The following is a 23560-nucleotide window of genomic DNA, read 5'->3' as shown; positions in this document are numbered from 1 at the left end:
ACCCAACAGACAGTGGGGTGATGATTGCTTCTGATGATTTGATTCCCCCCCCCCATTCTGTTACACTGGAAATTTCATGATCCCACTGGTCTCTATTCTCCAAGTTAGAAGCAGAAGGAGGATCTGGTGCCAGGGAGCATCCTTTCTCCATTTTGATGTCTTTCAACCGAGAAAGCAATGAATTTTAAAGTCTTGTGCTAAGTAAAAACCTAAGACGCATTAATTTTATTTTTTTTAAATAGTAAGTCAGAACCTCATAATTAGAGAGAAAATATTGGAAACAGCAAGGATCCTGTGAAGGTTAAAAACAGGAGCTAGGCAAAGCAGTCATCATGTGTCAAGGAAATAAAGAGTCCAGAACTATATTGTGTCTCTGTTTCCCACATGGCTTTTGCAAGTCAACAACCTTTGCTTGCTGTACCTCCCTCTGCTAATCCTAATATCCATGCGTTTTAAAAATCAGGCCACCATGAAAATACCCCAAATTATTTGGTGGAAGCTGCAATTACTGGAAACAGAAACACATTTGGTTAGATTGCATCATTATTCCTAACTCTGATTTGGGCTCATTAAGCAATTTAGTTTGAGCAGGATAAATTTCAACCAATGTGGCCATATACAAGGCACCAACATTATTTTCAAATCAGTCTGAACAGCTTAATGAAAGCAAATAATTGAACTGAAGAATCTTTTATTTATATACAGTTAAAAATCTCAAAACTGGTGATCTCAGCTGATAGGTAGGTGCTAAAAGACAAATTAAATCTCAGAATCTCTGCCTAAACCATTGTTCTCGAACACTAAATTATGCATTGGGTAACTAAGAGAGGCAGGAGACTGCCAGTCACATCTACAGAATTACCAGGTAAGAGCTGCGAAAAATCCGTCCAATTCATGAAGAGCCTCCCAGTCATGTAAAACTGAACAGAGCATGCTCGATCAAAGAGTCTACCACTTAAAAAGGTAGAACGTTACCTGACCAATTGGTTGTAGATATACAGCTGGAATTTGGGATGGAGGTTGGGAAAACAGACACTGAGAGAAGCCCAGTGGTGAGACGTAAAGACAGAGAAGAAGTAGTGAACAGGAGAGCAGTGTCTACAAAATAAGGAGGAAGAGTTTTAAGCCAAGATAGCAAGAAACAGACAGAAAAATGAGAGCAGGAGAGCATCTTGCACAAATGGGTCTTAAATGTCAAACATATCGTCTGTCCACAAGTAGAAGACTCCAAAGGCAACAGAACGTAACCATGCATTACCTACATAACCCTTCGTTCCCTGTCAAAAGCCAGCCACTTTCTACACATCTTACTCTTGCTGCATTTTATGATTCCCGCCCCCATTGTTTATAAGAGGAAGGGATTCCACCTATCCATTTCAGTACTGAATTTTAAAAGGCTTGCTAGTCTGGCCATTTGAACAAAGGTTTCAAGCCATGTTCTAGCTAGTAGACACATTCCTACTAATGAGAACTCTAATGAACTGCCCTAAGCTAAGCAAATGAACGCCAAATAAAAAGAAAAAAAGCTGCAACTTCAATGCACAGAACCTCCTGGCGCAAAACTTCAAAATGATGTGGAAAACTAATGTCAGTTGAAGAGTTCATATGCTGCCATTTTTCACCAGAAATTGGTTTTATTCTTCGGATTTCACACTTCACACACACACACACACACACACACACACACACACACACTTTCCTTTTCAAATACTGCTCTGCAACAGGACATCACCTCTACTAAAATGTCTACATGGCAAAAATGTTAAAAGCCAAACAAAGCACTGGCTGAGAAAGTTGGTAAACGGTAAAAGTCATGCTATTCATAGGCACTAATCAGTTATACATGCACAGTAAGAACTCACTAAGGAACAGCAACATGAAGTATCACTTGTGTTTGGGACGGCTCCATGTCAAGGGGCTGAATATGCCAGAATCACAAGGGGTTAATTCTTTGACAGAGCATGCTCCTGTTCACATGCAAACTACAGACAAAGTCTTTTATTTCTCCTCTGACCAAACATAGATCCTGATAATTCCTTAGAGGAGGAATCCTACAAACTGTCAGATAAAACCTAGTTTTGCAGAAAGCCCAAGAACATCCTTCTCTAATTTGTTGGCATCTTTGACAATTTACAAAATATTCTGCTTTTCCATACAGACTTGCCGATTCCAGACATGAAACAGGAGGCTAAGCTGCCTGTTGCTGTAAATATGCTATAAGCTTCTATGTAATTTAGCAGAATAATTTATTAAAGAACTCTCCCATTAAGCACATATAAAAAATGCAATAGTTTGAAATATGCCAGATACCTGTTTCTTTTAAACATAAAAAGAAACACGCTGTGCTTCCATCATCTTGGAAACCAGCACCTTTTTTCCATGGACAGCAGACCCTAATAGAGCCGGGGTGTGTGTGTCAAAAGCTGTAAGAGTGTGTCTTAGGGGAGTTCCAAACTGCCATGTCTTATTGCCGGTGGTGGTGCCAGGCAACATCCTGACGTTCAAGGGCATCTTTTTGAAGGCAGCAATGAAACCCTGGCACCTGCCCCACCCACCCAAAGCCCCGCATGGGAATTTAAATCCTGCATAGAACTAATAAAAACAAATTTTACTGTGACTGAAAGGCAGTATTTCAGTTTAAAGTCCTCACCAGTGGGAAGATGCCTAATACTACATACAACAGACATAAAATAATCCTTTTTTAAAAAAAATGCAAGTACTCAGCCCAACACACAACCTCAAGCTGCACCATCTTATTTCATGAATTGTTCTCCTGATGAATTTGAGCCTTTGAGGTTAAGCTTCAAAGATCACATTTGGTTTGGAGGTAGCAAAAGCTGAAGAGAAAGACCACCTCTTTACAAGCTGCATTGAGATAGATATCACATTATACAGCAAGCATTACGCATTAAAGTAATGTATCTATACAGCTGCAGCCCTGCAGAAGATGTGTATGCTCAACAATAGAGGATGCTTTGTATAACTCAGTGGGAGAGCATGCATCTTGCATGCAAGAGGTCCCAAGTTCAATGCGCAACATGTCCAGTCAAAAGGGGATGTCAGAGAGATTTTCCTGTCCAGGACTTTAGACAGTCTCTTGTTACCTATCAGAATAGACCAGCAATTGCTAACGTGGTGCCCTGCAGACGTTGTTGGACTCCAAATGTTGTCAGAGGAAGTAGATCCATTCCAGTCTGGTTTGAGGCCAGGATTTGGCACCAAAACAGCCTTAGTCACCCAGACTAAGAGAGAGAGGGGGAATGCAACCCTGTTGGTTCACCTTAGCCTCTCAGTGGTGGACCATGTGTTCTTCTGCAGCGACTCAAGAGAGGTGAAAAAACTGTTATAGTGGTTCTGCTCCTACCTTGCAGCATGATGATCAGATACTAGTACCAGGAGAATGTTGCTTAGCTCCATGGCTTTTGGGCTATGAGGTCCCACAAGGGTTTATTTTGTCTCTTTTGCTATTTAACATCATAAAATTGCTGAGAGCTGCCATCTTGGGAAATGGAGCATGGTGCCATCAGGATGCTGATGACACACAATTTTCTCTCTCTCTCCATTCCATCTAAATCAGGAGAGACTGTGAAGGTGTTGGTTGGACTGGTGTGTGGGAAGCAGTGAAGGGCTGGATGCAGGCTAATAAACTGATGCTGAATCCTGATAACAAGATTGAAGTGCTATAGGCGGGTGGTTCTTTTGTTTGGGGATTAGGTGTCTAAACTGTCCTGGGATGGGTTGCACTCCTCCTGAAGGAACAGGCTCATAGTCTGGGAGTACTCCTGGATTCCAACTTGTCACTGGAACCTCAAGTGTCTAGGAGTGCCTAGGACTCAGTTGTCCACGCTCTGGTGAACTCATGTCTGGGCAACTGTAATGTGGTTCTGCCCCTGAAGATGGTCTGGAGGCTGCAGCTAGTGAAGAATCCAGTGGCTAGGCTGGTAGGTGGGGCAACCCAATGGAACAATGTGTCACCAGGTGGCCAGTGAGCTAACCAGGTCAAATTCATGGTGTCAGTACTAAAGCCATAAATGGCTTGGGGACTAAGTATCCAAAAGAGCCCCTTCCTTAGTATCAACCATCTCAGATCCTACAATTGTCAGGTGAGGACCTGTTGATTGCGCTGATCCAGCTGGTGGTGACGCATGACAGGGCTTTTTCTTTGACAGGTAGGTCTGTCTCCCTCATTACTGACTTTCAGGGAAAATGTAAAAATATTTGCATTTACCCAGGCATTTGATCAGAATACAGTGGTACCTCGCAAGACGAATGCCTCGCAAGACAAAAAACTCGCTAGACGAAAGGGTTTTTTGTTTTTTGAGCTGCTTCGCAAGACGATTTTCCCTATGGGCTTGCTTCGCAAGACGGAAACGTCTTGCAAGTTTGTTTCCTTTTTCTTAACACCGTTAATACAGTTGCGACTTGACTTCGAGGAGCAACTCCTAGAACGTGGCGTGGTAGCCTTTTTTGAGGTTTTTAAAGACTTGGGTGATTTTTGAAGCTTTTCCAAAACTTTCCCAACACCATGCTTCGCAAGACGAAAAAAATCGCAAGATGACAAAACTCGCGAATTAATTTCGTCTTGCGAGGCACCACTGTACACTGTTCCTGGAAACCCTGAGATCACTCACTGATAATGTTTTAAACTGGGTTTGTTTTCTTAGAATGTTTTAAAACTGTTTGTGGGTTTATTTGTGGGTTTTTTAGTGTCTTATTAATGCTGTGTCTGCCACCCCAGGTTCCTGCGGGAAGAAGGGCAGGATATAAAATGAACAAACAAAGTAACAGCAACTCCCATCTGCCCCAGCACCGCCAATGGTAAAGGATTATGGGAGTTGGAGTTCAGCAACGTCAGTAGAGCACCATGTTGGCTACCCCTGGAATAGGTGATACTTGACGAAATGGCAAGGCAACTTTGTATATTCACATTCATTCGTATGTTCAATGTACAATGCCAAGCCACCAGTGAGGCTAGCTAAACTGAAATGACACTACAGCTATAGGAAGCAAAAGTAAACCCCAAAGAAGTAGCCAACCTTATAACCAGCTACTGATCTCATCAATAAAAAACCACCAATAGTTACTTTTCATCCATTTGGCTGCGCATTTTCTTTAGTTTCTGCATAATGCTACTGGTCTCAGAGCCGGAAACGGAGGAGAGGCTCCATGTTTCTGCATCTGATGGCAGCGGGGTTGAAGAACGTGTTCGCTTTACATCGTCCTCACTAAAATGCTCCTATGACCAAAAACAAAAAAACCCAAATAGATATTCAACATGTAAAAAGCTATTTTCTATTATCTATACATATTTCTCTAGCTATTATCTCTCTCTTTCTATATGCATGTACCTTGCATTTTGTGCGGAATATTTTCCTCTATCAATTTTATATACACTTTGATCAGCATCTTAATATAACTCCAATATCACTGGATGCAAATATTTTTAACTGTAAATGCTTTTAGATGCAATTGTTTTTAGAACGTTTTAACTGCTTCAGTATGTTTTTGCTTTTTTCATTTTGAAATTGTGGACCTGTTTGCCACCTTGAGCTCCTTGGGGAGGAAGGGTGGGACAGAAATTATACTGAGAAACTCTAGACCTATGAGCACGATCTGCAGTTCCAGCAACAAAAACAGATTTTATTATTTTAGAAGTCACTGTTGTGTGGTTGGTCTTTTTCAAGCATAAATGTCAGCAATAAAGTATTCAGGACCAGCTTATTTATTTTAATAACTTATACCCCTCTTTTTTGTCTCAACTATTTTTCATTCAGTTTGAGAACTGCAGTGCTACAAATAAGAATAACAGGCTAACTCTCAGGTGCATGTTTCCAGCTCTTGCAGTGAAGCTTACCTGTTTATTTTCCCCTGCAGACTTCAGTTTTTCCTGCAGTTTCATAGTGGTTTGCCGTATTCGCTCTATCTCTTCCTGCTGCTTAAGGATCAGTTGCCTCTCCTTTCTGGCTGCCTTATTGGCTTCCTTAAGACGCTTGATTTCTGCCTTTATGAGTTAAGAACAATAAAGCAAAGCAAAAAAAGAGCAGTAATGTTTTTGCAGGTTTCTCTCTTATCTTCAGCCTTTCACTTCTGCTCCTCATTATGCTGCTTGGTATGTTTGTCTTCACCTGTAGTTTGGACCACATCTCTTTCCCCTTCCCCCATCCCTATCACTACTTTATACTTCCTGCTTTCATTACAAGCTTTTTATTTTAATAATTAGCTTTCTCAACTTTTCTGCTAATCTTCTCATCTTCTCTTCTGTCAATCAATGTTCCTTCCCACTTCCTTTGTTTCACTGGCTCTAACCCTCTTGAAATAGACCTACCTTCTCTCTGCAATGTCCTATTCCAGTGTGTTTTCTATAATGCACTGGTTGAAACTTACGTTTTCTCCCATGGTTTTTGTTCCTCCCCTCTGCCCCTTTCTGAATTCAGTACCTCACCTCCAATGCTCATTTTCTCCATTCATCCGCTCTCACTTTCCTCATACATCACGTCTGCTTCAGATTCCAAGATTTAAAGTATGGGCAATGTTTTATATGCAACTGTCTAAAACATTCCCCGTCTCCCAATTTTTTAGCCGAAAATAAATTCCCAAAGGAGTTTACAATATGCCTGGGTGATATATCAATATATCGCCCAGGACTGGTATGTGGAGCAGACAGTGATGTCGGCTTCACTCAGCGGTATATCGCTGATTGAAACCGCCATCCCACTCTGCCCCCATACTGCACAGGGGGAGAAAAAAGCTTCATTGGCGAGGCTCCAATACAGCTTGTTCCTCCCTCTGCGTCTTTCAACTGCTCAGCTAAGGAGTGTGCCACTGCTGCTCCCCTTCAAGCATTTAAAGGATTCCCCAGCCCAGCACTGGCTCGCACACAAGCAGGGGGGCACCAGGGATGGCTCTGCTGGGAATGGGGAGCCCTCCTGCACCCCAGCTGAGCCGTACAAACAAGCTGCCATGTCCCACCCTGCTGGGTGCTGTGGCAATTTTACCCGATGTCTTTCAGGCACAGACCAATGCAGCTTGTGTTTTCAAAATTGTGGTATGTCGCCAGACTGCAATGTTTGGCTGGTGACATACAGCGATGTTGAAAAGCTGTTATCACGATGCCTCTGCGTAGCTCCAACCTTATTTCAGACATTGTGATCAGTATCTGTATATCACAATGTTTAGGTGGTGATATATCACTATGTTGAAAACCAGATATTGCCCAGCCCTATACACCAGATCAAAATTCAGTGATTAAGGAGAAACTTGGCACAGGTGGATTTAAAATTATTTTTTACCTTTTCCTGCTGCAACTTCAGAAGAAGACCACGCTGTTTCTTTCGGATAGGTGGCATTTTGTCGTCCTCTCCTTTGTCTCGTAAACGCCTGTGAGAATCAAGGCAAGGAAAGTTCAGTTTCTCTCACTTCTGCATTGCAATTCTGTTTTGGTAGTTATGGATTTTCATTTTCATTTACATATTGGTAATACAGTTTTATTTTGGTTAGCAAATGCATAGGGGTAAAGGTAAAAGACACCTGGATGGTCAAGTCTAGTCAAAGGGGACTATGGGGTGCGGGCAAATGCACAAAGCATCTTTCACCCCACATCAACCCCACCCCACAAGGATCCCACTGCCCCCTGGGGAATTTTTAAACTACACACCTCCCCCAACTCTGCTAGACTTTGGACAGCTTTACCCTAAATGTTTTGGATTACAACACTCATTGTTCCTGACCATTGTTCATGCTGGCTGGGGGTGACGGGAACTGGAGCACAAAACATCGGAGCCCCATAGCCAATATAATATTGTTCTAATAGACTAATTCAAATCTAGCTAATGTGTTGAAGTAATTTAGATGCTTCTACATCATGTCAGATGGCTTTAGGATGCAATACAGACATGCTCTTCCTGTGCCTACACTAGCCAACACCTGAAAAGGTGGATCCAAGAGCAACCGTGGCACTCACACTCTCACTTACCAGGTGGACAATAACCCTGTGCAATCCTGGTACCTCATATTTGGCCATTTTGGTTGTTCTTGATGGCACTCATTTTTTAGTACTAGCTAATTACTTCAAGTAGGACCATACTCCCCAAAACATAGGGCCTACAGGATAAAGAACCTGGGCCTTTCGGGGGCAGAAATAGCCAAACTGTATTTTGGAGACAATTCTAATCTCCAGATGCTAGGCCAAGAAATGGAACTATCCAATCCCATCACAGATGATCAGGTTCTGTAATATTAGAACCAGCAAGCAATAAGTGCTTGACGGTTCACATGTGTGAAAAAGAGTAGGGTGATCAGCTGAAGAATGGATTGCACTGTCTGGAAGATCTCCCTCAAAAGAAAGATGGACAGTAATTCTTTGCTTTTCAAGAATCCACATGATAGAATATATTAAAGTTAATATGAAATATACAGAAAGACTCACTGTTTCCTTACAAGTGAGGCAGAGCTATGCTTTTAAAAAATCACACTTCATTTAAACTCCATCTGGCTTCTGCAGTTGCTTCTGCAGCACCACTGTGCACCAACCTTGCCCCCAAGGCTTCTACTTGTGTAACTACAAACACACTTCTTTGTTTAATCGTTATTTCATGGCATTCAGAACATTTGCAAAAGGGGCTTGGAAGCAGAGTTTAACAAAACTGACAGAAAGCCAAAGAAGTCCTAGGATGGAGCACAAATTACAAAATTTGGGGTCATTCTGTTTTCTGAACACTCTTACTTTTTCTGGTGTTCCAGCCAGGCAAGCTCAGCCCTTGCCTTCTCTTTCAGTGCTTTTTCGCGTAGCCTAAGCAGGGACGACTGGTGAGCTGACCGCACTTCTTCCTCCTTCATGTACTGCCGCACCATTTCCATGGTGAATTTAGAAAAGCTATCTTGCCCTCCTGAGAATGGCAGGCTTAGCTCCTAATTACAAGAAAACAAATTGAAAACATACATTTGTAAACATACAAATGTAAATGTTTGTATGACAGGATAAGTACTTTTGCTAAGATAAGAAGCATTACTAAAGAGGATGCCACCTCTTTGATCAAACATCCTTCCAAACAAGTATGGAATTAATAGCTGGTTTAAAAAACTGAGTTCAGGCCATGAATAAGTATGCAAGTGCTTTGAAAATGCACATGCACTTACAACTGTATTATGCAGTTTGTTTCCCTCGACCCCTTTTTGCTCACAAAAGGAGGTTCCTGTACCCTGCAGAATTTCATACGATATAACATGCCCACAGTTTTTTAAAGTCTGCAGATACTATACAATTATGGTGTTCATTTATGTACAGGACATCCCCACTAAAATTTACTGAAAGGTTCTGAAAGCAACTAGAGGAGCAGCAACAAACATGTGGCTGCAGAGTATTGAAAACTTACTTTAACAGGTGACACGCTAGTCTTTCCAGGGAAAGCCTCCTCATCAGAATAATCCTGGTGAACTCGTTTCTTCAAATTGATCCGGCGGTGACTTTCAGAAGGTAGCAAGGACCGGAATGACTTTTCTTCAATCTCATCCTCCGTCATGGACTCATCAAATTTAAGAGAATATTCTGTTGCTACAGAGGCTGAGTCTGAAGAAAACCCCCAAAAAATATTTAATTAAGGGAAAGTTTGCATTACAGAACAAGTAATGTATGAAGTAGTTTCATGTAGTAGGTAGAACGTATGGCTTAACGAAGTGAGCAATACAAGTAAATGAATACTGACTGAATGATCAGTAACGTCGATGACTGTGAATTATACCCAATCAGATGGGCGGGGTATGTATGTATGTATAAATAAATAAATAAATAAACTAGCAAAACACCTGTCCATATCACAGAACGGGTCTATATATTGCACATAGGTAAAGGTAAAGGGACCCCTGAGGGTTAAGTCCAGTCACGAACGACTCTGGGGTTGCTGCGCTCATCTAGTTTTACTGGCCGAGGGAGCTGGCGTTTGTCCGCAGACAGTTTCCAGGTCATGTAGCAGGCATGACTAAGCCGCTTCTGGCGAACCAGAGCAGCGCATGGAAACGCCGTTTACCTTCCCGCCAGAGTGGTACCTATTTATCTACTTGCACTTTGAAGTGCTTTCAAACTGCTAGGTTCGCAGGAGCTGGAACTGAGCAATGGGAGCTCACCCCGTCGCGGGGATTCGAAACACCAACCTTCTGATCGGCAACATGCCCTTTCAATGGTATTCAGGACACTCAAGAGTTGGGATGATGGAGTAGATATTATCTCCAATCTGCAGCACTTTCCCCGCTTACAACAAATGTCAAAAAGTATGGGGTCAAAGACTAAAAGGATATCAATAAGTAGCAATGTCAGCATAGGAGCTAAATATGCTTCCTGGAGGCCCATGTTTCTTGGAACTAGGAAGCTGGCTTTATCCTCCCACAAAAGAATTTCAAATTGCAACAGATTTTTTTGCTCCATAAAACATGCTGTCAGCCAATAATAACCAAGCCCCATCTGACGTTCCATCACTTAAGATATATTTGTGTAATAGAAATAAAGCTCAGGAAATTGCATCTTGCATAACACTCACTTGTAAACAAGTACACACACTGATGTAAAGACTCGTGACTTAAAAAAAAAACCAACCTCAGTGATTCCCAGAACAAAGGAAGGAGGAACACTCAGTCAGTGGCTCCCAGAACAATGGAGGCTGGAAGCAACAGCTAGCCAGGATTCAATGTGGCTATCATGGTGTCATTATCAGACTGCAGATTCCCCAGCAGCTCAAGGGGCTGGCTAACCAGAAAATGACATATAAAAGTAATTGTGGATTGCCTGTGATGGGGAAAGAGTGCTGCATGCAACAGCCTGGTAAATATTTCACCATTTTATATTTCTTCTATGTGACTCCACCAGCAGAACAATCAACAGAGCAAGGGAAATAGCACAAGCATCAAGTAGATGGGAACAGAACTAGGAGTAAACACTGAAGTAGTTTAAGTACTCGTCCAAGGACCCACCTCTCTCATCTGCAATGGATGGAATGCTATTATTCATTAAAGAATCATTCAAAGCCATAGGAACCTGCTCTTCAATGGAGCTGCCTGACTTTTCACGACGGGAAACTTTCTTGGTCCCCTTGGAAGGTGAGACAGATGGACTTCCTGGGCAACTGCTGCTGCTGCTGTTTTATGAAAAGGTATAATAAAAGCACAGAAGTGAATCTTGAATTAGGGTTGTAAAACACGTCTCAGAATAAATAAATGCATAATAATAATAATAATACCAACAGTGTGCTGCTGCACATTAAAAAACAACAACTCTAGTTTAGTTTTAGATCGTTTCTGAACGAGGCTCTGCATAAGTGCAAAAACCATATTATGTGACTGCACAGAAACCACAAAGAAAAATTCAGTTCATATTCATGTCATGGGGTATCAGATTAGCATTAAACGCCACTCCAAAATATAGCAACTCGGCTAATGCAATGGTCCTTGGCTAGGCCTGCATGACTTGTGATCCAACAGCTAGCTATATACCGTATTTTTCGTCCCATAGGACGCACCTAGTTTTTTGGGGGGGAAATAAAGGAAAAAATGTTTTCCTTTATTTCCCCCCAAAACCAGGTCGGGTAATCCAAACCAGGTCGGGGAACAGCGGTATGGCGGTGCTGCGCCTCCCCGCTGTCCCCCGAGCTTGTGGGGCTGGCGCTGGAGAGAAGCTTGCTTCTCCCCTAGCGCCAGCCTCCAAACCAGGTCGAGGAACAGCGGGATGGTGGCGCTGCGCCTCCCCGCTGTCCCCCAAGCTTGTGGGGCTGCCCGATGTCTGCCCGAAGCACGGGGCGCTCTGATTCAGCGCTCCCCGTGCTCCGTGCAGCAGGCTGTGGATGTCTTCCCGAAGCGCCGGGCTCCCTGCTTTCGGGGTGCCCGGCGCTCAGGGAAGCAGGCTGCTATCCGCAGCCTAGGGATCCCTGCGGGAACTCCCGCAGGGCTCCCCAGGCTGCAGATGTCTGCCCGGCGTGCTCTGCTTCAGGGTGCCCGCACACCGGGCAGCAGGCTCCTGCGGGCTCCCCAGGCTTGCTGATAGCTTCCTGAAGCCTGGAGAGCGAGATGGGTCGGTGCGCACCGACCCCTCTCGCTCCCCAAGCTTCAGCGAAAGCCTGTATTCGCCCCATAGGACGCACACAGATTTCCCCTTCATTTTTGGAGGGGAAAAAGTGCGTCCTATAGGGCGAAAAATACGGTGCTATGTTCTACCCTATTTTATTGATCCCGTGTGAGTTTGCGGGCTCAAAAGATCTGCAGGTCTGGACTAGAAGAAGAGACACTAGACATCAAGTACTGCTCAAAGTCTTCCTCTGTTATCTTCCACAGTTATCTTCCACAGAATCAGAATACGTTGCAGCAACAGAAGCCTGCAGAGAGATCGCCTGGCTTGACCAACTCATAAAGGACTTTGGGTTGGTGAGAAAAGGGCCTGTCAGCTTGCTAGAGGACAATCAAAGTTGCCTGAAGCTGACGCAGAGTGAGAAGTTCCTGGCCAGAACGAAACACATTGGGGTTAAATACCACTACATACGCCAGATGATCCAGGATGGACTTGTGAAACTATCCTACTGCAGCACCCAAGAGATGACTGCTGACATCCTGACGAAACCCCTACCAAGAGAGTGTTTCCAGAATCTACGTGTCAAGCTGGGACTCTGGGTGGTTGAATAAAGTTGTTTATGTTTTGTATATGTTGTATTGCCTTCCTCTATTATAACTGACAGTAACTGTATAAGTTATGCTTCTTACCTCTGATCATGTGCCTTTGATCTCGACGATTCTGAATAACTTTCAAATGAGGAATAAAGGATTTTTGAGTCATCTAGCTCCTCTATACTTTGTGAAGGTGCAGATTCTGCTTTCCTATTAAAGAAAATAAGCAAGTTTGAGTTATCCTGAAAATGAAAAAGAAAGTTCAAGCGGATTGTCATAAGTAGCTGAAAAAAGCCTTACAAGACAAAATGATTATAGTGAAATAAATGAATGAGAAACATCCAATTAAGTATCAGTAATGACAAATGAGACAGAAAATGTATTTAGCTCTGCATAAAAAGAGCTTTGTGTGTTTCCAAAGTAGGCCTAGTTTCTCTTGTGTACAGAACAAATGGAGAGCAGGCGACGCTTCCTGACACTTGTCACTCTGGAGCACCCAATATAAATTGGCATGGACTTCTCAGGAAGAGTTACAGATAGGTAGCCGTGTTGGTCTGCCATAGTCAAAATAAAAAAATTCCTTCCAGTAGCACCTTAAAGACCAACTAAGTTAGTTCTTGGTATGAGCTTTTGTGTGCATGCACACTTCTTCTGAAGTGTATCTGAAGAAGTGTGCATGCACACGAAAGCTCATACCAAGAACTAACTTAGTTGGTCTTTAAGGTGCTACTGGACGGAATTTTTTTATTTTTTCTCAGGAAGAGTCACTTGACAGGGAAGGAAGACTCTCCTGCCAAGTGGCATGTGAAATAGGCCTCTGATTTGGCAGGCAGAAAGTAGAAGTCTCAGTCTTCTAACTCCAGGAGTTTGAGGAGAAATAAAAGGTGTGTGGAGCAGACAACATCAGAGGCTTTGGCCTCTGATCATGGATTTCAATATGGAAGGCAGGAACTTACCATTGTTCCATTCCCCAATGGGGAGAAATGGACAGGATGTGCAAACTGGTGTGATAGCCCTATGCACAAAGTCTTCCCTGATGCCTACAATAAGTCAATCAAGGGACTATCAAGTAAACCCAACAAGTACAAATGCACATACAGTCAAACCTCGGAAGTCGAACGTAATCCGTTCCAGAAGGATGTCCGACTTCCAAAACGTTCGACTTCCAAGGTGCAGCTTCTGATTGGCTCTCGCAAATGGAAGAGCCGGTCCGAAGCCGCTTGACTGCTGCGACGGACAGTCGACCTCCGAAAATTGCTCGAAAGCCAGAACACTCGCTTCTGGGTTTTCGACGTTAGGGAGTTGAAACATTCAGCAACTAAGCCGTTCAAGAACCAAGGTTTGACTGTATTCCCTTTCCTTAAGAATTCACTTCTACACTCTAATGCTGGAGCCAAATGACCTGCCTTGCTACAGTATTGGCTGCTAGTGTAGAAAAGCAAACAATAAAAGGTCACAAGAGCTGAAAGGAAGGGGGGACTGCTCTTTATTGATGAGACAGGGAAAAGAAAGTAAAGAGCAGCCTTGGGGAGTTGCCTAGTACTCATGCGGACATCATATTCCCCTCCCTCACCTACGCATATCAGTGGTGGTGGGTGTTTTCTGGAGTCTGCCTTCATGCCTCTGGTGAAACACTGCTCACAATCTATTCTAAGAACTAAAATGTCATCTAAAATACCTGCTTGTATTATGAGATTTTAGCTTCTTTATGAATGCTGAATGTTGCTTCCGCTCTTGGTCAAACAGTGTGGTAATTGGGGTTGCAGGAGCACCAATGGCATCAGAGATCTGGACTCTTGCAAGCTCTGTCATCTGAATAAAGAAGCACAGTCAGATTTTCGTAAGTTAATATTTGAGAAATTAAGCACACACACACACACACACACATCCTCTCTCTCCCATCCTTCAAATAGGCAGCGTGCTTTCCTTTCCCATAGTAGTCTGCTGAAGAGCTCTTCGTTACAATCAGCAAGCTAGCTTTAGCAACCATTCTGCACAAGGCCAAGTCTGCCAAGGATTTCAGAGCAGAATCTAACCTCACGTATCTGGCTAGCAGCTTCTGTGGTGAGCAGAGCAGTCTCCGCCTGCTGAGCTGCAATTTTGCAAGTGGTCTCCTGTAAAGCATCTGCTTTCTCCTGTTGTGACTGTACGAGCTGCTGCATAGATTCTGCATGGCCCTATGTATTAAAAAAAAAAAGTTCTACTTTAGTTCAGGTGCCAAAGGGGCCAAACTGGAATTTTAGTATGCCAAACGTATTTTTGTTGGTTTTAATTCTTCTTTACGCACAGAAGCAAAAACTGGATGAGATACTTGGCTCTAACGTTTCTGTGACTGTCAAAGCAGAAAATTCTGAGGCAGAAAAAAATCTGTTCAGGCAATAATAAATACTTGAAACTCATGGTAAATGATTAGGACATAAAAGAAATAAACAAATTTATTTAAACTTGTGCACACAAAAGTGGCATAGATAAACTATTTTGGCTTTTTCATTCTCTTCTTCCAACAAGACGTACGTTGTGGCAAATGTGAGCTCGTTAGAGCAGAGGTTATGTGGGGTTGTATCCACCAGAATCATACTAAAATCAGCTCCATTGAAATGGAGATATAAAAATGATGAAAATGTGTTTGACACACCATAAGACAGCATCTGGAACCTGGACTATTTGCTTTCATAGAAAATGTAGACTTGCCTTGACCAGACAAACCTGATATACCAGTATATCTGAAGGAGCGTCTCCACCTCCATCGTTCAGCCCGGACACTGAGGTCCAGCCCCGAAGGCCTTCTGGCAGTTCCCTCATTGCGATACATGAGGTTATATGGAACCAGGAAGAGGGCCTTCTCGGTAGTGGCACCTGCCCTGTGGAACGCCCTCCTATCCGATGTCATGGAAATAAACAACTATCTGGCTTTTAGAAGACATCTGAAGGCAACCCTGTTTAGGGAAGTTTTTAATGTTTGATGTCTTATCATGTTTTTAATATTCTATTGTGAGCCATCCAGAGTGGCTGGGGAAACCCAGCCAGATGGGTGGGGTATAAATTATAAATTATTATGACATGCCCAGCACCTTTGCTACTAGGGGATGATCCTCACTGAGACACACTTTGCAACAATACACTTTTTTGTTGAGCGTAGGGAGAGTGTCAGGCAGAAGTGGAAGTGCTGGGCATGAACTGATCAATGTGAACTGATGCTTTTGAGTTCTGAATACAATATGTTTTATTCAGTACAGTACTATTTTTTCAATGAGACATTCTGTCTGTGTGATGTGCTAGGTCCAAAGACCTCACTTCCTGTCATTTCCCTGGCTTAGGAAGTGTCAGTATTTGGCATGGTGTGTACTGGCTTTGACTAGCTCTCCAAATTAACATGTGGCAGCCATTTTGTGATATGTTATGGCCCACATGGTAGCTTTTTGTGACTGAAGCCCATAGTGCCCCCTGACCCACTAATGTGGCAACTTCTAAAATCTTGCACCTCTAGAACAAGATATTTTTCTGAAGTACATTGAGATGACTCGATTTCTTGTTGCCTACTATTTGTGAGATTTGGATTAGCATCCATTCGCACCAATTTCTCCACAGGAAAAGAATTCTACTTTTAAGTTTTACATACTGTTTGAAAGACCTCATTACCTGAGCTGCTTTCTTCATCGCCTCTTCTAGCTGCCTCTGACTTTCCAGAGCTTCTTGCTCTGCCTGGAGCTTCAGAAGAGCCAAGTCGTGCTCATGTCGTTGCTGCTGTGCCTACGGATTAAGTTTAGCTTAGTTTTAGTTTATTAACTTATATCCTGCCTTTCTGCATACAATGTAATTCAAGGTACCTTACACTTAAAATATATTTCCATAAGGATATTAATGCTCCTGTCACTGAATCCTAAATATTTCATTAATGATTAGCACTTATACTTCTGCATCTTTTAGTGTATCTCATGACTTTCATTGCCTATTTTACAAAGTTCACAACTTCCATCCCATACAATTATACTGCAACAAATAAAACTTGTGGTATGAAGTACTGAAATTGCACATAGCTACTTGTGACAAATGTGGTTATCATTTTCAGAAACCACCGATTTTGTTCCTCCTTTTTCGAACAAGAGCCTACTAGTTTTGTAGCTTTAATGGAAATATAACAATATTCATCTGATCGCAACCACTCTTATCTTTGGCTGAGATACTTCAGAGGAGTGCATACAGCAAATAAGGCAGAGATAAGAACGCCTACGGTTACCTTTAGAATCTGAGCCAGTGAAACACTCTCCTGCTGGGCAAGTGATATACCTCGGACTCGTTCAACATCAGAGATCTGGCGAACAGACTCCTCAATGGCACTTAAATAATTAAGTTCTGCTGACATACGATGTTGGAGACCAGCAGGTGAGAAGCGCATGGTACCTGTAAGGTAAATATGAAATACTAAACACCTACGTCTTCGTGTAAATCACGCTTTTTAGAAACATAGGAAGAGTAAGCAGCAGCATGAGCCATCTATTTTTTGCCAGCTCACCATTCATGTTACCTGCTCCAGCCCTGTTGGTTCCAAGGTTCATATCAGAGAAGGCATGGCTTGCCTTGGGTCCAGAAGTTATAGTCCCTGGAGAGTCTGAAAGGGGGCTAATTTTTTCTGCTGTATTTACTGCAGGATCCAATGGTTTCTGTAAGCTTGGAGAATGAGGAGAGCCTGGAGTCCTTGGAGACTTTATCTTATCTGGGAGACTAACAGAAAAGTTAAACAAAAATTGAAGCAAGTCTTTATTCTTTCAAGAAAGAGTAGTCACACAGTAAAACCAGTTTGAAAAGTATCATATATTTCCATCAGTACACAAAGAAAAGAGTAATAGCCAGTGCTTTTCTTCTAGAAAAAACTGTCCCGATACCCATCAGTATGTGCCACACTTTTAACCTTTCTTCTTGGAAAAAAAGGTGCCAGTACTGCCTACGTTGAGTACCCCAGGAAAAAAAGCTATAGCAATAGTTGAGATTTACACACACAAAATGCAGTCTTCCAACTATTTGAAGAGCTTATATGTTACTTCAAAAACATTGGTATAGTTCAGATTATCATACCTCAGTTTTAAAACAGAGATATTAAATTACTGTTTTGCCCACACAAGCATCCACCTTCGCTCTTCCCTTTGTGATATGATCAAATGAGGCAATCTCTAATCGATCATAATTTCCTATTTCATCTAAACCAGGACATTCTGGTTACCAGCTTTGGAACAGGTTAGGTTATTAGACCAATTTCAAACTGTGGTTTAAAAACCTGGTTTGTTCCAAAGCTGTTAAATATGGCTCTTTGCTTCACTGCACAAGCAAAAAGTCTGAATGCATGGGGGAAAGACTCATTGACATCACTCAGTTTATTAAGCCAATATATGATTATGATTACTAAATGAAGTGGTTCGCTTTACCTCATCAAGGAGTGATCAGAAAGTTCTTCTAAAGTGCTGTCAGAATCTGGGCTCTTCTCTTCTCTATGAGATATGCCATTATTAGGTGACGCATTCTTCACCTGTTGCGATCCATACTCTGACCCTGGCAACATTTTGTTTTCCTCCCTCAGAGAGGCACTTGAAACTGGGCTGAAAGATTCTGACTCTGTAACACATATTTTGGCAAAAAGCGATTTAAATATAAAATAAATATACACTTTCCCCCACTTGACGAGTACACTTGACATTTTCAGATTTTAAAACTTTGCCAAAGGTTTCAACCCAGATTTGGGAGCGTAGTAAATGGCACTTACTTTCCCTTTTCACTCTTTTCTTAGACGATGCAGACGAGTTGGAAGAACCTGCAGAAAGTGTTCCTGAGGAATGGTGGGTAAAGTCTACAGCTGGCTGCTCATACAATGACTTTCTGGTGGCAAACTCTTCTTTGAGGCTGGGGCTGCTGCCACTGTCAATATAGACACGGAAGTAAAATATTGCTTGGCTTTCTCAGTTACATTTATACTACTTGTGTAATGAGCATTTTAGATCATTGAATAAAGCCTTACAAGGCACAAGAGCAGGACTTCTATTTACCTTTAAAAGCAGCTGAATTTTAGACAACTTTGCATATAGCTTAAGATAGGCACATGGGCTAGACCTGCAAGTTTTAATGTATAGTTGAATTATGGTTTAGCCCATTAATATTTGGGCTGAATCTTAAAAGCATTTTTTTTTTTTAAGTAGATGTTGTCGCAATCAGGAATTACACGCAGGACCAGCCATCTGCCCACAATGCATTCCTCCTCCCAACATTGTTTCTGCCTAAAATGGCTGTAGCCAGCCAGCAAAAGAGAGACAAAAAAACTGATTTGTCCTGCCCTCTTGATTGGTCTGCTCTATCTCCCTCTTCCTCTCTCCATGGTTTCAGCCCCAGAATGAATGCCGCTGACAAGCAAAGCACAAAGTGGGCAAGCTCCAGCTGTTCAGATATCTGACTCTGTGGAATGTATAATTCTTTACGTTTGGATAAGTGAACTGGTGGGTATCCAGTGGATGGATAGTGGGACCTGCATGTAAACTATTACAGACACCTTTCCTTTTAACAATGCCATAATGTTTGTGTTCAAAACTGAGTTCCTATTCTCCAACACCCTTAAGGATATTGAAATATCTATATTGAAAAATCAACTGAATAAATTAAGTTAAATAGTTACTTTCTCTAGGTCTCTTAAATAGATGTCAATCCTGATTCGAAACACCAGCAAAGGGAATTTACTTAAATAATTTTCAGGTTGATAATTCAGGATTTTCAAAAACAGTTGAGCTGAGTGTCATTTGTGCCATAAAAAAGTACCAGGTTGTGACTTGAAAGCTGTTTTGAATAGACGAAGTATTCATTTACTCTGCTCTGTGCCAAAACTCAGATTTGCCATACTCTATAACAAGGAAGCGTTCCCTTCCCATTCAGGGATGAAAAACAACTCTGTAATAGTTCTTTATTTAATGAACATGGTTTTTCATTGATTTTCGCTGCCATTTGTGAACTCATTAAGTACCTGGGCTCAAGAGTAGCTCTTTTATCTGCAATGGTTACACTTTCCTGTGAGGAAATGAAATCATCTTCATATGAAACAATGCTAGCTGGGGGACTCATGACTGGAAGGAAAGGTTCCCGAGTTGGTGGTGCTTGCTCTGACCACTGCTCAATTCCTGCAAGAGGTGCAAAAGCAAAAAGAAAGTAATCTGTATTTCAGAAGCATGCCAAATAATCTTGCTGACAGAGATCCAAAGCCCATTAAGAGCAGCTCTGGAAAATTTCCTTTATATGCAACAACTTTCAATTATAATCTGAAGACAGTTAAGTGATTTCATAGTAAAGAAGTAGTTGCCAAAATTTTCAAAAAGGACTGGAAACTTCTTGCTTATCAGCAAATACTGGTATCAGCAAAAAAAAAACCAACACAAAATCCGAGCTACAGGTTTATAACATAACTTAAAGAGCTCAGGGTTTCAACTATCATGGAAGTGCAGTCATTTTGACAATTACACCAACGAAACACCAGAGGCAGCAATAAGTCTCTCATTGCCTTACCTTTCCCACACTGCTGGTAATGTTTTGTAAAGACGTTGATGGCACTATGGGGACTCCCCCTTATCAGTTCTTCCCAAGTACTCCTTATATGTCTAAAAATGAGTAAACACTTCTCTGCCTCCTTCTGAACTTCTTTTATGGGCTCACAGCCAGCTATATCTGCAGCACAGAATTCTTTTTCCTTTAACACTTCCACAGTCTTCAAAGTTGGATGCTCACGCCTTTCTCCTTCCTCCTCAGATGCAAGGCCATCACTGATTGGCCCCTCACTTATTGACTCTATGCTACCATCACGCGGAGCTACAACTTTACTTTCAGCCCCTGGGGAGCATGCTTGTTTTTTGGACAGATCTCCTAGCATTCCTTCAGCTCTGTAGTTACCTGGAAGGCTGATAGCTGCAGCCCGAGGGGCGAGGGTCTCTGGGAGCCTTTTAAACTCACCAAGGTTTCCAACACCGGGAAGGTTATCATCAAAACTTGCGTGTGGGGTGCAAGCACCCAACATCTTCTGCAGCCTGGCTGAAAAGACATCACTTTCTTCCACAGGGGGGCTGCTGGCCTTTGCCCAACGGCCATCGCCCTGATCTCCTTGCAACAAGTCACGCTCAGAATTCCACACCTCACCATAGTTAATGCTGGCCCCGGCTAACTTCTTGGCTTCGCTTTCAATTCGGCTCGACAAAGAGGCTGCTGTTGCCTTCAGGGCTTCAATGCGGTTCAGCTTACTTTTATACTGATTAATGGTAGGCTGTACAGCAGATGCCATAAATGGCTGAGATGCCAAAGGCATGGATCCCACAGCTGCACTGTAACTCCTTCTGCTTGATAACACAGAGTCAAAGTCGTTTTGCAAGACATGGGTGTGATCGAGGGCCAAAAGCTGGGAGACAAATCCTCCAGTCAAGACCATTGAAGGTTGTTGGGAAGAAAGCTGGGCTTCTGAAGTCAGCCTATCTGGCTGAATCCATAAAGGGTTATTCCTATAAACAAAAAAGTTGAATTCTCATAAACTTGGAATAATGAAGACTGAACAATGTTTGACTATTAAATGTGCACATATGTTAACGTATTGGAAATCATTTTTAAAACTAGACTTCTTAGCCCAGATTAGATTTTCCCCGATCCACCCATACACAGTGTCGGAGCAGTGTAAAGGTGTAAAATTTGAAGCTGTGGGGTCGGGGACGTGTTTTTTCCAGGGCATGAGATTTGGAAAGAGATGTTTTTTTGGGGAAAGCTGAACAAATGCATTACTTGTCTTTATATACCGAAAGCCACTTTGTTACTTTAGGAACATAAAAAGCATTGTGCATAAAATGGTTCATCATAAATTTATATCTGCTATATTAAAAGTACAGATTATTCAGATAATAATTACAAACTGATTAAACTTTTGTTGCAAATGGAATACAAGCTGCTGAACTGGAAGGAACCTAGCATTCAAGCTTCCCAAATCCTGCACCAAGAGGACTGAAATCTATTAACATTTTCTAAAAAACCAGAGGCTTTTTTACTAGGAATAACAGGAGAAGAAGTGCCAGAGAATTTAAAGAGACTACTTATGTATGCTACTACAGCGGCCAGATTGCTACTTGCCCAGAAGTGGAAGGAAGAAAACGTCCCAACGAAGGAAGAATGGATAACTAAGATGACGGACTATGCCAAAATGGCAAAATTGACCATGAAGATCAGGCACCAAGATGAGAAAAAAATTAACCAAGAATGGAAAAAAAATTATAGATTACTTTAAAGAACACTGTAAATGTGTTAAAACATTAGCAGGATTGATGTAACATTTATGAAGTAACAATAGAATTAGGACTGGAAAACGACGCTGAAAGTAATTGGAGAAATATAATTATATGCAAGGAGAAGAAAAGGGAAAAAATTGGAAACCAGGGGTGGGTGTAAGTGGGTGGGTGTAAGTCAAACAATGCCATTTGGATTAGGTATGTGTGTATAAAGTTGTCATACTTAAAAATTGAAAAATATATTTGAAATATATGTTTTTTTAAAAGCAAGTGAACTGAAATGTACAACACCTTTCAACTCAGCAAATTTCCATAACTCAACTTGTTTTTCAAAATAATTTCTTTTGATTTTCTAGTCACAGAGGAGGAATAAGATACTAACAGGAACCCCAGCCCCTGGAAATCTGCCCAGTCACCACTTGGGCTTCTGAAGTTTCAGTAGGCATTGCCCATAAGCTTTCAAGAATACTGTTGTAACAATAAGGGCATTTTGTATTAAGAAAAGTTCTTTATCCCAAAATATTTATGTATTTTTATGCAGTGTCATAGAATCCCATCACACACAGAGATGGTTGCTTTTTCAACCTGTATTTCACGCAGGGACATGTCATTCTTATAATGCGGAATCTTACAAAATCTAAAGTGCTGGATTTTAAAATGTCACTTATGTTTGCAGGAAAAGTCCTCCAATCTTGCTGCTGCTTACACAGGGCGTATTGCTAAGTCATCTTAAGACCATTTTCTACTATACTGTACGAAGTTTCTAAGGTGTTAACAGTGACTTTTTACAAAAAATAGTGTTTAATGTTCTATTCAAATACTTACAAGTTGCCTTAAAGATAGTCCTGTTTTCTTACCTAATAAGAGGAGGAGGAGCAGCTTCAGAGAGAGACATATCGCTACTGGAAGATGCACTGGGTGGGCGCTCCTGCGCTTTGTTTTCTTTATCAGATTCTCCAGACGGCTGATATCCAGGTTTGGCCTGGGAAGAAAAATGGGGATATTTTTGAAACATTAAATTCTGTTAGAATTAATCAAGATAAAAAAAAGTTAAAACATGTGAGAAGTCCCAAGTGACCAAGCAAACAGCTGACATTTGTTTTCTGCACTAGACAAGTAACAACATATTAGCCATATTAGCTGGTCCTTTGGCAAGAACACCTTATATTTAAGTTAGTATTTTTCCTACTTCTGCAAACGATGGGGTTCTCCCGAGGCTGCCAATAAATCCCTTGGTGGGGTGTGGGTGTTGTAATTTTGGCTACATGTGACTGGCAATCAGTGATTCAAGATCACTATTAGAATATAAAGGTAAAGGGACCCCTGACCATTAGGTCCAGTCGTGACCGATTCGGGGGTTGCGGCGCTCATCTCGCTTTACTGGCCAAGGGAGCTGGCGTACAGCTTCCAGGTCATGTGGTGAACCAGAGCAGCACACGGAAACGCCGTTTACCTTCCCGCTGGAGCGGTACCTATTGATCTACTTGCACTTTGACGTACTTTCGAACTGCTAGGTTGGCAGGAGCAGGGACCGAGCAATGGGAGCTCACTCCATCACAGGGGTTCGAATTGCCAACCTTCTGATCGGCAAGTCCTAGGCTCTGTGGTTTAACCCACAGCGCCACCCGCATCCCTTT

General features: G+C 42.1%; 2 protein-coding genes across 51 annotated transcripts in view; one reads left to right on the top strand and one right to left on the bottom strand.

The window, feature by feature from the left end:
• Positions 1–23560, top strand: part of LOC310708593 (podocin-like) — a 671219-nt gene that overhangs the window by 302125 nt on the left and 345534 nt on the right. The window lies entirely within an intron of this gene.
• CEP350 (centrosomal protein 350) overlaps positions 1–23560 on the bottom strand; it is a 63331-nt gene that overhangs the window by 15314 nt on the left and 24457 nt on the right. For 7 of the 50 annotated variants that reach the window (XM_083506910.1, XM_083506946.1, XM_083506921.1 and 4 more), the window contains 18 exons: positions 22781–22905; positions 20173–21152; positions 19637–19790; positions 18395–18546; positions 18060–18246; positions 17153–17361; positions 16877–17040; positions 16279–16389; positions 14676–14816; positions 14318–14451; positions 12736–12849; positions 10960–11123; positions 9372–9565; positions 8723–8907; positions 7290–7377; positions 5855–6001; positions 5085–5236; positions 976–1098 (listed from right to left, as the gene is read on the bottom strand). In XM_083506910.1, the coding sequence (XP_083363036.1) occupies positions 976–1098; positions 5085–5236; positions 5855–6001; positions 7290–7377; positions 8723–8907; positions 9372–9565; positions 10960–11123; positions 12736–12849; positions 14318–14451; positions 14676–14816; positions 16279–16389; positions 16877–17040; positions 17153–17361; positions 18060–18246; positions 18395–18546; positions 19637–19790; positions 20173–21152; positions 22781–22905 (3524 nt within the window). The remainder of the gene's footprint in view (positions 1–975; positions 1099–5084; positions 5237–5854; positions 6002–7289; positions 7378–8722; positions 8908–9371; positions 9566–10959; positions 11124–12735; positions 12850–14317; positions 14452–14675; positions 14817–16278; positions 16390–16876; positions 17041–17152; positions 17362–18059; positions 18247–18394; positions 18547–19636; positions 19791–20172; positions 21153–22780; positions 22906–23560) is intronic. The other 43 variants (XM_083506912.1, XM_083506923.1, XM_083506913.1 and 40 more) reach the window with 20 other exon arrangements.

This window comes from Podarcis liolepis, assembly GCF_965112155.1.
Source record: "Podarcis liolepis genome assembly, chromosome: 6".
Classification (NCBI taxonomy): Eukaryota; Metazoa; Chordata; class Lepidosauria; order Squamata; family Lacertidae; genus Podarcis; species Podarcis liolepis.
This window is presented reverse-complemented; position numbering and strand designations above follow the sequence as displayed.